Consider the following 14,296-nt stretch of genomic DNA (forward strand, 5'->3'; position numbering starts at 1 on the left):
CCTATAACTCTTTGGCTGATCACGTGTTTTTCCTGGTTTAAGCAGTGCAATGATCTTTGAGTTCTTAATTTTCTGTGGTATGTTCCCTGTTGCCATTATATTTGAGTAAAGCTCTGCAAGCCATTTTTTGGAATATCCCCCACAGTGAAGAAGGAATTCTGGACGTATTCCATCCAATCCATGTGCCTTCCGCACCTTGACACTCTTCAGCGCTTCTCTGACTTCACTGGTGGTAAATTTTGAGGAATACTGGTCCAAAGGTGTGCTGTTTTTCTTAAGAACACTAAGTTCACGGTGTATTATTCTTTTATGTTTCTTTTCCTATGGCCTCTAGATGTTGCCTGTATGTGAGCTGAAATCCTATTTGCAGAAATATCTGATGAGTTATGATGTAGTTTGTTAGCTCCACCTAGTTTTCAGAGGAGAGACCAGGCCTGTCTACCAGATGTCTTGAAATCAAGCGACTCAACGGTTTCAATCCTGTTCTCTTGCCGTGCGTTGTCTAGGCTGTGCAGCAGGTCGTCTGCCATCGCATGGCCTCCAGTTTCAAGGAATCTCTGATACTTATTTTCGCACTCTTTGTCCCATCCTGGTACATATTGTTTATGGAACCCCCTTGGAACAGCAGCTTTTGCTGCACTTTTAACTGCACCTATGAGTCTGTCACAATTACTCACTGTTGGTGAATCCATCCCAAGCACTTATCCAATTTTTCCATGTAGATATCCCACTTTGCTTTTCTGAAATTCCACCTTGGCTTTTGTATGGTTGTTATTGGTGGGATATTGATTCCAATTTCAATCAAGACTGGGCGGTGTTGGCTATGAGGGAAGTCTGTTAATACACGTCTAGTAGTCCTTAGTGGTGTATGGTAATTGCCAGTCGTCACAAAGCATAAATCTGGATTATATTCCTTTCTCCAAGCTGCTGACCTAAATGTTTCCTTGGTCCTTTGGGTTGGAAACTAATAACAGGTGGTTACTCTCTGCCCAGACAGTAAGAGCCTCGCCATTTTCATCAGCTGTTCTGTATTTCCACAGAGGGTGGTGGCTATTAAAATTCCCAACGTGTATTGCTGGGTGTGGCAGGTATGGCAGGACATCTTGAGGCCAGGCAATGGTTGGTGGTTTGTACACATTGCTCACTGACAGATCTCCTATCTTGTCAACAACTTCATGTTGTCACCATGCACTGTTGCCCAGCACAAGTGGACGTCTCCAACTGATGATCGCACATGCGTAGCCACATCATATGATATCTGTGATATACAATGTACAATTAGCCAGGCGATCAGAACTGTTACGAGTTTCAAATTGATCAGAACAAAAGTTTTGTCAAAATCCAAATTTTTACGAAAAGGAAGTGGTGCTAAATAATAACACTAAAAAGCCAAAAATCCGTATGAAGCCTCAGTTCAATATAAAAACCTGAAGTATGTGACCCCTTTAAGCTATCTCTAATAGTTTTTGAATAATTTATTGAAAACTGAAGTTGGAGCAAAAAGTCCTTATTTGTAATAGATTAAGTATCATTTATATTAATGATAGAAAGTTTTGATTATACCACCTGGTGAAACCCATTGAATAACAGAGCTATAACAAGTCTCCAGGACTTGCTGCAAATACCAAACAATACAAGGTCTCTTAAAGATATTGCTCCGAGGTCATTTTCTACTGTTGGTTCTGCTCTAAAAATTCTACACAGCAAATTTTATATGTAGGTGAACTAAATCTTTTTCTGTGATTATAGCCAACTTAATTACATTCATACAAAAACTACAAAGATTCTAAATTAATACACAACAGTGTTATAAAATATTGAGTGTCCGAGAAAGTGTCCATTTAGAGGCTACTACCAGGGCATAGAGTGGACGACTGCAGGTGCTACCTTGGCCATGCACTGTGCCTGTATACAAACACAGCCTGAGAGGCAACAGTGTCACTTCATTTCGCATCCAGCTACCATAAAGTCCACTATGCCTCGGGTGATGTCACAGCTATGCTGTTACTAGACACATGTTTTAGGCACAAATAGGAAGTGAACTCTTGAGGATTGTACACCATCCTGAATTGCTTAGATTTTGCAGAAGGAACTGTTTGTATGCTGCCTGTAATGATGCCAAAACCGCGTGGTATGTGGTGGGATTATTTTCCACTTTTGTAGCAAGCAATTAACTTATTGTTAGATTATTGGAAGTCAGAGCGAAAGACCAGTTATTGGGAACTTAACCGTGGAGGTCCCCGCTGAGTTCAGAGATCATAATGTTGTTTATGATAGAGACATCAGATTTATTATTAGTATTATCATGAGGAATATTACTATGTTGCACATGTGGAAAGTTTATCAAATATATCTCTCAGTTAGAGCTTAAAACTTTCATTTATAATGATAGTTCCTGAACCCACTGAGCAAACAAAGAGCAGAAACATTTCTTTCGGGGTGGTGGTAGGGGGGGGGGGGGGGGGGGGGGGGAGAGTAGACTTGCAGACTGGAATCTATGGTCAGTATTTTCTCCATCACTTTCTGGCTGATCACAAATATAGTTTTCAGGCTCTTATAAAAGACAGCACCACCACTCCACAACCTGGTGAATTTAACGAAGCAGAGGTCCCAACAGATGGCCATCAATTCTACAGTAAACACCCCTCATGTGGCAGGCAAGAGATGGTGTTCCATGCCAACAGAGTAAGTGAAGGCATATGATCAGCAGATTTAGGGCCATTGGTGTTAAAAACCAACAGCATCCTGAAACTCCAGTAAGAGCATTTAAAACAAACAACGGAATACCATCCCGGGGGGAGGGGGGGGAGGGGGGGGGTCAAGAGAGAAGGTGGGGAAAGGGACAAGGAGGGGAGATGGAAGTCATGCTGGAGAGAAGTGTGGCAGAGCCCAACTGGTAAACCCACTTGAGGTTGGGCAGCGGACAGGTGATGCAATGGCCAAAAGCCATAAAAGAACAGAATAGATGGGTGACCAGGAGAAAAGTGGATAGTGATGGGATAGGAAACTAAGAACTGGGACTGCAAAATAAAAAGGGGAGGGATTCCATTATTACTGACTGGACTAGTGCGAAAGGCACCAATGGCTAAATGGAAACTAAAATGGCGAACTGGGAAAGGTTGAAAAGTCTGCGCTCCAAGAGGTGCAGGCAAGGAAGTAAAGGACTTTGTGTTTACGAACAGCCAACCTCCAGATAATGGATATGGGCCTACCAAGTAAGCTTGTTGTCAGGAAGAAGACCCAAGAAATGGATCTAAGAGACCAGAGTCAGATGTTGGGCATCAAGGTAGAGCTCTGGATCAGGATAGATTGCAGTATAGTGACAGAAATGCACTACCCTTGACTTAAGCGGAGGGAACCAAAAACTGTTTGACTGTGTCCACATGGAAGCACACTGGATGGCACCTTGGAGCTATTGTTCAGCAGAGGCCAGCGAATGGGAGCTAGCCCAAATACAGGAATCATTCACTATTACAGAAAACAGGTGAACCAACAGTCCACAGAGGCCACAAGTACATTAACAGCATTGAGAAAAAGGAGGACACTTTACACAGAGGCCTGTGGAATGCCATTCTCCTGGTCCACCGACAGCTCAAAACAGTGACAACCCAGACTCTGAATGACCTGTGGAACATCGAGGGTAAGGAGGATGTGATGGCGCCAAGCTGTGTCATAGGCTTTACAAAGATTGAAGAAAGAAACAACAAGATGGCAATGCTGAAAAAAAGGCCTGTTGAACTGTGGTTTCTAATCTAAGTTGATGATCGATTAGAAACTGGCCGTCTTGAAAGCCACACAGGTAAGGAGATAAAAGGTACCAAGATTCAAGGACCCAACTGAGCCAAAGAGTCACCATCCATTCTATTAACTTGCATGGAACACTGGTCACGCTGATTGGCCAGTAACTATCAAGGGACAACAGATCCTTGTCAGGCTTACGAACAGGAACCACAATACTGTCTCTCCATTGAGAGGGGAAAATGTCTTTGAGCCAAATATGGTTAAACACCTGGAGGAGATATTGTCATCATGGAGGTTGAGGTGTTGAAGCAATTGGTTATGGGTGGAATAATGGGAAGATGGAATAATGGGAAGAAAAGAGGGCCAGAAGATGTTCCCATTCACTAAAAGGTTCACTGTAGGATTGTGCCTGACAAGAGGTAAAGTTAATTCTGAAGCTTCAGCCTGCTGTTTCCAGAGGTGGAAGGCGGCTGTATAGGAGGTTGATGCTAATGGTGTCACAAAATGGGTTGCAAATGTTTCACGAGAATTGATAGGTCTAGACAATGGCCACCTGGAAGGGCAAGGCCTAGAATGGAAGACTGCCGCTGACAACCTTAAAGGGTGTGGAGTGCAGTCCACACCCATGGCAGAGAGACAGAAGAACCTAGAGAGGAAACTAAGTGTTCCCAACACACCCACTTGTTCTATCTCATTGACATGCAGATGTTTAAAGGTAATAAGACCGGCAAAGGATAAAAGCTGCTTAAGATGTGGCAAGGCACAATGACAATCATGGATAGTGGTGGCAATAGCTATGCTCCACCACGGAACTGGCAGATGGTGAACAGGGCCTATCAAGCAGGAAACAGCAAGCCTCACAGCACAGAGTATCCTATTGACAGACCACAGACAACTTAATCACTACACTGACAAATAAGTTATAAACAAGACATGGAACATATACAGAGGCCAATCACAGCATGCTGGAAAGCCCAACGGGGTAACATGGTCATTGGAAGGCATGAAGGGAATGAGAGAATCAACAGGAAGTGGTCACTATCACAGAGGTCATCATGGGGTGACCAGTGTAAGAAAGAAGGAGAGGGGAAGAGAGCAAAATATCAATGGCAGAGGGAGTGCCATATGCGGTATTAAAATGAATAGGGAAGTCATCACTAAGAAGGCACAGGTAGTGGTCCACAAGAAATTGGTCAACAAGGAGTCCCCGACTACACATAAAAGCACTGACCCATAAAGGGTGATGGGCATTAAAATCCCCAAGGAGGAGGGAAGAGAGGGAGGAGACGCTAAAGGAGGGCAATTAGGGGAGCAAATGTAGGTGTTCTGTCAGGCAAACTGTGACTGGGCAACCGCTTCCAATGTGGTACAAAATTAGATCCACATACTAATAATATCAACCCAGACCAATGCATAACCATCACCGGAAGACCTCAAAGGGTTGATCTGGTTCTGACAAAGCATGGAACCCACGAAGCACCAGTGAGTGAGTGTTAGTCAAATAAGATTCCTGGGGAACGACACAAGCTGCCAAGCAAAAGGCAATACGGGATTGCAACTCAGGGAGATGAAGGTAATATCCATTACAGTTCCATTGAATAAGCACAGAGTGGATATCCAAATGGAAAGCGAACAGACTAGATCCTCTAGATCAACATCCAAAAATAAGAGGTCACTCAGGTTGTGAGGGGAGAGATGCATCTCTGTGGGCACCTTGTCCTGAGACTTAAGTTTCTTCTTTTTCTCTTCCATACGTTGAGGAGAGCAGGGTACAGAGGGAGAGCAGGTTTTTACAAGATCCGAAAAAGAAAGAGAGCAGGCAATCTTGGGGCACGTGACTGTGCGTACCATAGCCGAGTTGTGGTAACAGGCCTCTGGCCTAAGAGATGCCGCAGGAAAGGCTCCTGGGAGGGAGCCCCATCATCAGCAAGTGCTGGGTAGCAGGGGGGGAAGAGTGGCACCTGGAGGGCAGGACATGAGAACTGCAGGGGTGAGGAAGAGGAGAGGGGGATGGAACTGGAGTAAGGAAGAGGGAAGGTGGGGAAAGGACATAACAGAGGCAAAAATAGAAGTCATTGACATAGTGATATTTCTGACGAGCCTCAGTGTAAAATAAACGATCAAGGGACTTACACTCCCATATCTTCCTTTCTTTCTTATAAGCTGAGCATGGGGAGTGACACTCATAACAATTAACATACACAAGTGGTGGAACACAGGGGCTCCCAACATGGAGTGGTTGTCTGCAGTCACCACATAGATGATCTGCTGTACATCGAGATGACGTTTGTCCAAAATGCAAGCACTGAAAGCCCCTCATGGGTAGCAGTACAAATAGTTTCACGTCGGACCAATAACACACAAGCTTGATCTTCTGCAAGAGGGTATCCGCCTCAAAAGCCAGAATAAAGATGCAAGTATCAGTGTGATTGTCCTTACAACCCATCTGCAAACGTCGAACAAAACGAAAGCCCCATCATTCCAGACTGGCCTGGAGTTCCTCATCAGTTTGAAGGATGAGTTCCCTATGAAAAATGACTCCCTGAACCATATTCAAAGACTGGCGAGGACACCAGGCAATCGCCAACATGAGCACAAGCACAAAGGGCTACAGATTGGGCAACAGAAGAGGTTTTGACGAACAGTGAACCCAACCGCATCTTACCACGAGACTCCACTTTACCATACGTTTCTTCAACATTTTCCAAAAAAATTATGGTTTTGTGGCAGTGAATGTCCTTGTCCATCCTAGTGCAGACCAGGTAGCGGAGAAAGTGTTTCATTCCAAGTCAGTGAGCCTGGCCCTCTACCCATAGTGTAGCCAGGGAAGGGAAGGCTGCACAATCAAAGGAAGCAGCTTTCAGTGATCCGTGACCAACTGAAGAGATGGCCATAGAAGAATGGCCAGTTTTTTGTAACTTTATATGTTTCATACACAAAGCACCTGTCCTGATACCACCCACTCTGATCAGGGGCTCTCCCCATGAGAACCACCCAGCCACCGCAAGGGCCATCTGGCATGGCAGCCATTGGTGGGAGTTCTGATGCTCCAGAACAACATGCAACTGTTCCTAGGCATACAGGGGGAGGCAACAACTCAGCTATCAGAAGTGTGATCCCTGTGTTGCCAGGGAGATCAGCCAGTTGGGTACTAACAGCCCCACCACACAGTCTGGCTACACATCCTGGTGATCTAGCGGGGCAGAGAAGGGCTACAGTGGGAAAGGAAGAGGGGAAGGGAGAAAGGGAGATTTCTTCCCCAAATGGCTCACACAATGAGAGAAAATTTTGACATGGAGGTCAAACCCCAAAGGAGGACTGAGGTACAAGAACGAAAAGCAGCCTGTGAAGGAGAAATGGGCTACTGTAGCTTAGGGACCCATGTGTGCCACACATGAACTCATGAGTCCCCTGGGGAAAAAATAGTCTATATTCTTATTTATAATTTTAGATTGGTATCTACCCTCCCCCCTCCCCCCAATGAACCATTGACCTTTCCATTGGTGGGAAGGCTTGCATGCCTCAGTGATACAGAAACCGTACCGTAGGTGCAACCACAATGGAGGGGTATCTGTTGAGGGGCCAGACAAACATGCGGTTCCTGAAGAGGGGCAGCAGCCTTTTCATTAGTTGCAGGGGCAACAGTGTGGATGATTGATCTGGCCTTGTAACACTAACCAAAACGGCCTTGCTGTGCTGGTACTGCGAATGGATGAAAGCAAAGGGAAACTACAGCTGTAATTTTTTCCAAGGGCATGCAGCTTTGCTCAATGGTTAAATGACGATGGCGTACTCTTGGGTAAAATATTCCGGAGGTAAAATAATCCCCCATTCGAATCTCCGGGCAGGGACTGCTCAAGAGGACATCGTTATCAGGAGAAAGAAAACTGGCGTTCTATGGATCGGAGCATGGAATGTCACATCCCTTAATCAGGCAAGTAGCTTACAAAATTTAAAAAGGGTAATGGATAGGTTAAAGTTAGATATAGTGGGAATTAGTGAAGTTCGGTGGCAGGAGGAACAAGACTTTTGGTCAGGTGAATACAGGATTATAAATACAAAATCACATAGGGGTAATGCAGGAGTAGGTTTAATAATGAATAAAAAAATAGGTTTGCGGGTAAGCTACTACAAACAGCATAGTGAATGCATTATTGTGGCCAAGATAGATACGAAGCCCACGCCTACTACAGTAGTACAAGTTTATATGCCAACTAGCTCTGCAGATGAAGAAATTAATGAAATGTATGATGAGATAAAAGAAATTATTCAGATAGTGAAGGGAGACGAAAATTTAATAGTCATGGGTGACTGGAATTCAATAGTATGAAAAGGAAGAGAAGGAAACATAGTAGGTGATTGTAAATTGAGGATAAGAAATGAAAGAGGACGTAGCCTGGTAGAATTTTGCACAGAGCATAACTTAATCATAGCTAACACTTGGTTCAAGAATCATGAAAGAAGGTTGTATACATAGGAGAAGCATGGAGATACTAGAAGGTATCAGATAGATTATGTAATGGTAAGACAGAGATTGAGGAGGGTTGGGTTGTTTGGGGAAAGAGACCAGACAGAAAGGTCATCGGTCTCATCGGATTAGAGAAGGAAGTCGGCCATGCCCTTTCGAAGGAACCATCCCGTCATTTGCCTGGACTGATTTAGGGAAATCACAGAAAACCTAAATCAGGATAGCCAGACTCAGGATTCAACCGTCATCCTCCTGAATGCGAGTCCAGTGTAGAGATTTAGGAACCAGATTTTAAATTGTAAAACATTTCCAGGGGGAAATGTGGACTCCGACCACAATCTATTGGTTATAAACTGTAGATTGAAACTGAAGAAACTGCAAAAAGGTGGGAATTTAAGGAGATGGGACCTGGATAAACTGACTAAACCAGAGGTTGTACAGAGTTTCAGGGAGAGCATAAGGAAACGATTGATAAGAATCGGGGAAAGAAATACAGTAGATGAAGAATGGGTAGCTTTAAGAGATGAAATAGTGAAAGCAGCAGAGGATCAAGTAGGAAAAGAGAAGGGCTGGTAGAAATCCTTGGGTAACTGAAGTAATATTGAATTTAATTGATGAAAGGAGAAAATATAAAAATGCAGTAAATGAAGCAGGTAAAAAGGAATACAAATGTCTCAAAAATGAGATCGATAGGAAGTGCAAAGTGGCTAAGCAGGACAAATGTAAGGATGTAGAGGTCTATCTCACAAGGTTAAGATAGATACTGCCTACAGGAAAATCAAAGAGACCTTTGGAGAAAAGAGAACCACTCGTATGACTATCAAAAGCTCAGATGGAAAACCAGTTCTAAGCAAAGGAGGGAAACCAGAAAGGCGGAAGGACTATATAGAGGGTCTATAAAAGGGAAATCTACTTGAGAACAATATTATGGAAATGGAAGAGGATGTAAATGAAGATGAAATTGGAGATATGATACTACGTCAAGAGTTTGACAGATCACTGATAGATCTATGTCAAAACAAGGCCCCGGGAGTAGACAACATTCCATTAGAACTACTGACTGCCTTGGGAGTACCAGTCCTGACAAAACTCTACCATCTGGTGTGCAAGATGTATGAGACAGGTGAAATACCCTCAGACTTCAAGAAGAATATAATTCCACTCCCAAACAACCTTAACGAATTACAACTGTAAACATAGTTGCCTGGATAATGTATGTGGAAAGAAGAAGCAAGATTTGTATGTATATTGCCCTTCAACAATTTGATGGAACACAGTGAAATAATGGTTTTTCTAAGTGATACATTTGTCTGATTGGTAATAAGAGTTAAGTTAGTCTTAGCATAAGGATCTGTTACTCTGGAGTGTATTTCTGTAGAATAAATTTTGCATTACATAAGCAGAGCAGGTGTTCATTTATTACATAATGAAACAATAATAGAATAACAAAACAATGAATAATGTTAGGGTCTTTAAAGTTAGTGAGCCTGTCTCTGCAGTAGGGTTACTTTTTGAGAATGCACTCAACTAGCTAACAAGGCAAGAAATGTAAGTAAAATAATGAAGCTGACAGACATGATTAATGAAAAAGATAAATGTATACAGACAAATGTGGTTTAACTATCTTGATGATATATATTGTTTTGAACTAGGCAACATTGGGTACTGTTTGTGTTGTGCAATTCATAACACTGCAGCTGGGAATGAAAGCTTAATGGAAAGCTCAATATTTTGGTGACGTACAAGTCATACAATGCTGCATTATCAGATCTGTAGGTTATCTGAAAACTTATATTTGCGTTCTGAGGAATTATGAGTTTAAAGTGGTAAGACTGGGATGAATATAAGTAATTTTGCTGATTAAATGATAAATGTGGTACTAGAGTGATGTTAATATTGCTGGTGTGAGCTGTCACTAGCACACCAGTCGGCAAAGATGAAACACAAAAATTGATTAGTAGGTGCAGTGCTGGATCAAGCGTGCCTAACATGAGAGGAGCCAGAGGCACACTCGCAAGCAACACACCGCCAATGCTCTCTCGACAACATGTATTTAGGCCACTGCCACTGACTGGAGGGCCAAACTCCACTCACTCACTCAATCATCCAGTTTGGCGTCTATCAGTGTACTCACAGAGTGGGTGTAGTTCGTCTGAGGCTATGACAGTACATAGCAACCAGATTAGCGACTATAGTGGGACTAGTTTACCTCAACCGCAATTGTACTTTACATCAGTCTGCAGCAGGACTATTGCTGATGAGCTTGTACCACAACACATGGATTCTATTCGAGTTAAATAAAGTTTTCAGTTCATGTAAATAAAGAACCATATTAATCCATGTGTGCATTTGTGTTGTAGCAAGAGGATTCTGGGTCACCCATAACAACATCCTCTCCCTTGCTAATTACAAGATGCTACACATGACATGTCTCGTCAAATGGTTGGTCGCTGGTGTTGCATGTTCAGAGAAGGACGATAAAGCATGGGCATCCCTCCACATCCACTCTCGGGACAGCACTTCCAAACCAATGCCAAAGCTGATGTGGAGCAGGCTGTACAACAATTCCTTGAATTGCAGGACATGGAGTTTTACCAGAGAGCTTTCTTCAAACTGATTACATGCTATGACAAGTATCTCAATGCTGGTGGTGACATTGTCAAAAAATAGTGCAAGGCTTTTAGTTACTGATGCCATGGTGTATTTGCTTTTGGCAATAAAGTTTCCAAGTGAAAAACATTAGGTTTGTTGCCCCCAAATGGTTTAAACACTGAGCTGTTTGACTTGATATCATCGAAACCAGGCAGCTCTTAATTAGTGCCAGTAGCCTTATCTGATGAGTCACATTTTTATTTGAAAGGACAGTTGGATTTATGGATACCTGGCAATAGCTGTTAAGAACAAATAGTCTGCAAACAATGCTGGACGAAATTAGGAAAGTGGGAGCTGCATTATTTTCCAGGAAATGTGTTTCTGGCTTTTTAAAGGACCATTAATCCTCGTGGAAAGAATTATTGACAGGCCTTGTTTTGGACGCATTCTCAGATGTCACATTTGTAGATACATGTTGATTGCCTTCCCTGAGGGAATAATATATCTCATTACAGTTCAGTATGGTACCTCGCCACAGAGCTACAAGTGTCTGTACAAGGATGAAGATACTCGATAAGGACATGAAGGTCCATCTTAGTACCCCACTTTCTCAAATCTTAATTCATCTGAATACTTGTGGAGCCAGATTAATTGTTGTGTGGGATGTCTAAAACCTCATCCACCAACATTTAAAAATGTGGGGTAAGTACAGCAAATAATATAGCTCACATACTTGTGGAGACCCATCATGATCTGGCATTTTGCTTCTATTTCATGCAGTGGGAGTGTGTGTGCACATACAATTACAAATTTGATTTGTTACAACTATATTCAATTTTTCTCATATTTACATACCTGTTGCCACTTGGATAGGATACTACAATATCATGATCTTCATCTATACCAACAACTGTTCCAGTTGTGCCGAGACACTCAAACATTCCATCCGTCCAGCCTCCATGCCCATGCTGCAATGACTGGACAATTTCCAACTCCAAGTCAACATTTACCTATAAATTCATACCTTATGTTTAGTTCCTACACAATTATCAATATGACAAAATGAATTTGTATGAACACAGCAGATTACATAATCAAAAACTGACAGTTTCCTATAAATGTTAGTTTCATCAAATGAAAACATACCAGTATGACAAATGTATGGAAGATAATGGAGTTCTTAAAAACATCAATACATTCAACAAGTATGTAATACAAATCACACAACTAAACAAAGTATTTTTTTTCTAAATCTTGCTCCACAGCTTTAACATATTTGAAGAAAATCATATTACCATCTTAAGCTGTTTTTACTGAATGTTTTATAGATGACTAGTTCCAGTAGGAAGGACTATAATCATACTGACATAAAATACATTATACAAAGTACACATTGACAGGATAGGTTAAGACACACAACACATAACATGTCAAATTCATGTTAACAGTTGTCTTTGTCAAGAAACTTTACATCAAAATCTTCTGTACTGCTGTCATATTTTCTCCACTTCACACACAAACATATCTGTCAAAGTTGTATGACGTAAATCAATCTTAGTTATGTATGGGATACAACTGTGACAGAATTTTATTGAGATGTGATATGAAAAAAACATGACAGCAGCACAGACAGTTCTTACGTAAATTTTCTTGACAAAGACAACTGTTAACATGGATTTGACATTTTGTGTGTTCACTTATCCCACCTAGAGATTTTATTATAATATATTTTAAGTGTACTTGTAAATGTTACTTATCATAGAAACCAGTCATCAATGAAGAATTCACTGAAAGCAGCTTTTGTTGGGAATATGAATGGCTTGCTATTTTTGGAGCAAAATAACTGATAATGGTCAACGTAGAGAGGATATAAAATGTAAACTGGCAAGGGCAAGGAAAGCGTTTCTGAAAAAGAGAAATTTGTTAACATCGAGTATAGATTTGAGTGTCAGGAAGTCATTTCTGAAAGTATTTGTATGGAGTGTAGCCATGTATGGAAGTGAAACGTGGACAATAAATAGTTTGGACAAGAAGAGAATAGAAGCTTTCGAAATGTGGTGCTACAGAAGAATGCTGAAGATTAGATGGGTAGATCACATAACTAATGAGGAAGTATTGAATAGGATTGGAGAGAAGAGAAGTTTGTGGCACAACTTGACCAGAAGAAGGCATCGGTTGGTAGGACATGTTCTGAGGCATCAAGGGATCACCAATTTAGTATTGGAGGGCAGCGTGGAGGGTAAAAATCGTAGAGGGAGACCAAGAGATGAATACACTAAGAAGATTCAGAAGGATGTAGGTTGCAGTAGGTACTGGGAGATGAAGCAGCTTGTGCAGGATAGAATAGCATGGAGAGCTGCATCAAACCAGTCTCAGGACTGAAGACCACAACAACAACAACAACATGAATGGCTTCATCTTTTTCCAATTTTCAGCTGTCTGCCATGCATATGTAGTAGGAAGTTCCATACCAACATCCAACAGTAAAAGGTTTAACCAAAAATACTTTCTCACCAGACAGCAGTATCTGACTGGAAAAAAGAATTCTGTATATTGTAAATAGTTTATTCAAATGTGGTGATATTTTGAGAACAAGTAGGTGTTATATTTTTATTAAAACATTTCTCCATAACATCTGATACCTCAAGCACAAATCAGTTTCATTTTTCCATGTACATTCTACGGGATGCCTACATAATGGCTATTTTCAAGGTGGGGGGGGGGGGGGGGGGGGGAGAAACCAGTTAAGGCTATACAGATTTATGAATTTTTTTTGGGAAATGCATCATCACTCTCACTTTTCCAATGGGATGGTTAAACAGTTAGTCATTAGTGAAGACATTATTTGGTGCAGTTCATTTCCTCTTTAATATATTTTCCTTTGGTACATCTTGTTTCTTATTTAAGATTCCCTATTGAATGCGAAATTTAATTTCATTGGGACATCTAGCAGTAGAGGCAGCTGAAGTGCTGTTACTCAAAATGACAAGAAGGGACTGAATCTCCAAGTTTCAGAACTGATTCCCATAAATAACACTCTGAATAGTTTGTACAAAATATAATTAACAATATTTAAAGGATATAGCATTAGGACTTTTCATTATTGTACAAGCCCAAGTGTTTAAAGCTAAAACAAACGCTTTATTGGGAAAAATATGGTTTATACTGTTGAAAACTGAATGATGTTACATCTTGTATTGGTTTTTCACATACACTAATCATCTCCATGTATTTGGTTTTATACCTGCACAGGCATAGCCAATTGTGCCAATTACAGCAATAATGTTTGTCTGGCAATTGTTTCAGTAATGTAGTTATGTTCCCCAATGGAACACATACACCTCTAACTGATTTCTTGACAAGCTTGAAGTGATTAGCTTGCCTGAATCGAAAGTATTTCCCCTCTCAGCTTAATAAATTTCATGTGTTGCATTTTCTATGGTAAAGTACCTCTGTTTGCATGTCATGTCACTAATCATTCCATAGGAACAATAT

General features: G+C 41.4%; 1 protein-coding gene across 1 annotated transcript in view; it reads right to left on the minus strand.

Moving 5' to 3' along the window:
* Nucleotides 1-14,296, minus strand: part of LOC126272070 (E3 ubiquitin-protein ligase MIB1) — a 1,610,869-nt gene that overhangs the window by 1,552,859 nt on the left and 43,714 nt on the right. The window contains exon 6 of the mRNA XM_049974615.1: nucleotides 11,657-11,811. Coding sequence (XP_049830572.1) covers nucleotides 11,657-11,811 — 155 coding nt within the window. The remainder of the gene's footprint in view (nucleotides 1-11,656; nucleotides 11,812-14,296) is intronic.

This window comes from Schistocerca gregaria, chromosome 5 (genome assembly GCF_023897955.1).
Source record: "Schistocerca gregaria isolate iqSchGreg1 chromosome 5, iqSchGreg1.2, whole genome shotgun sequence".
NCBI lineage: Eukaryota > Metazoa > Arthropoda > Insecta > Orthoptera > Acrididae > Schistocerca > Schistocerca gregaria.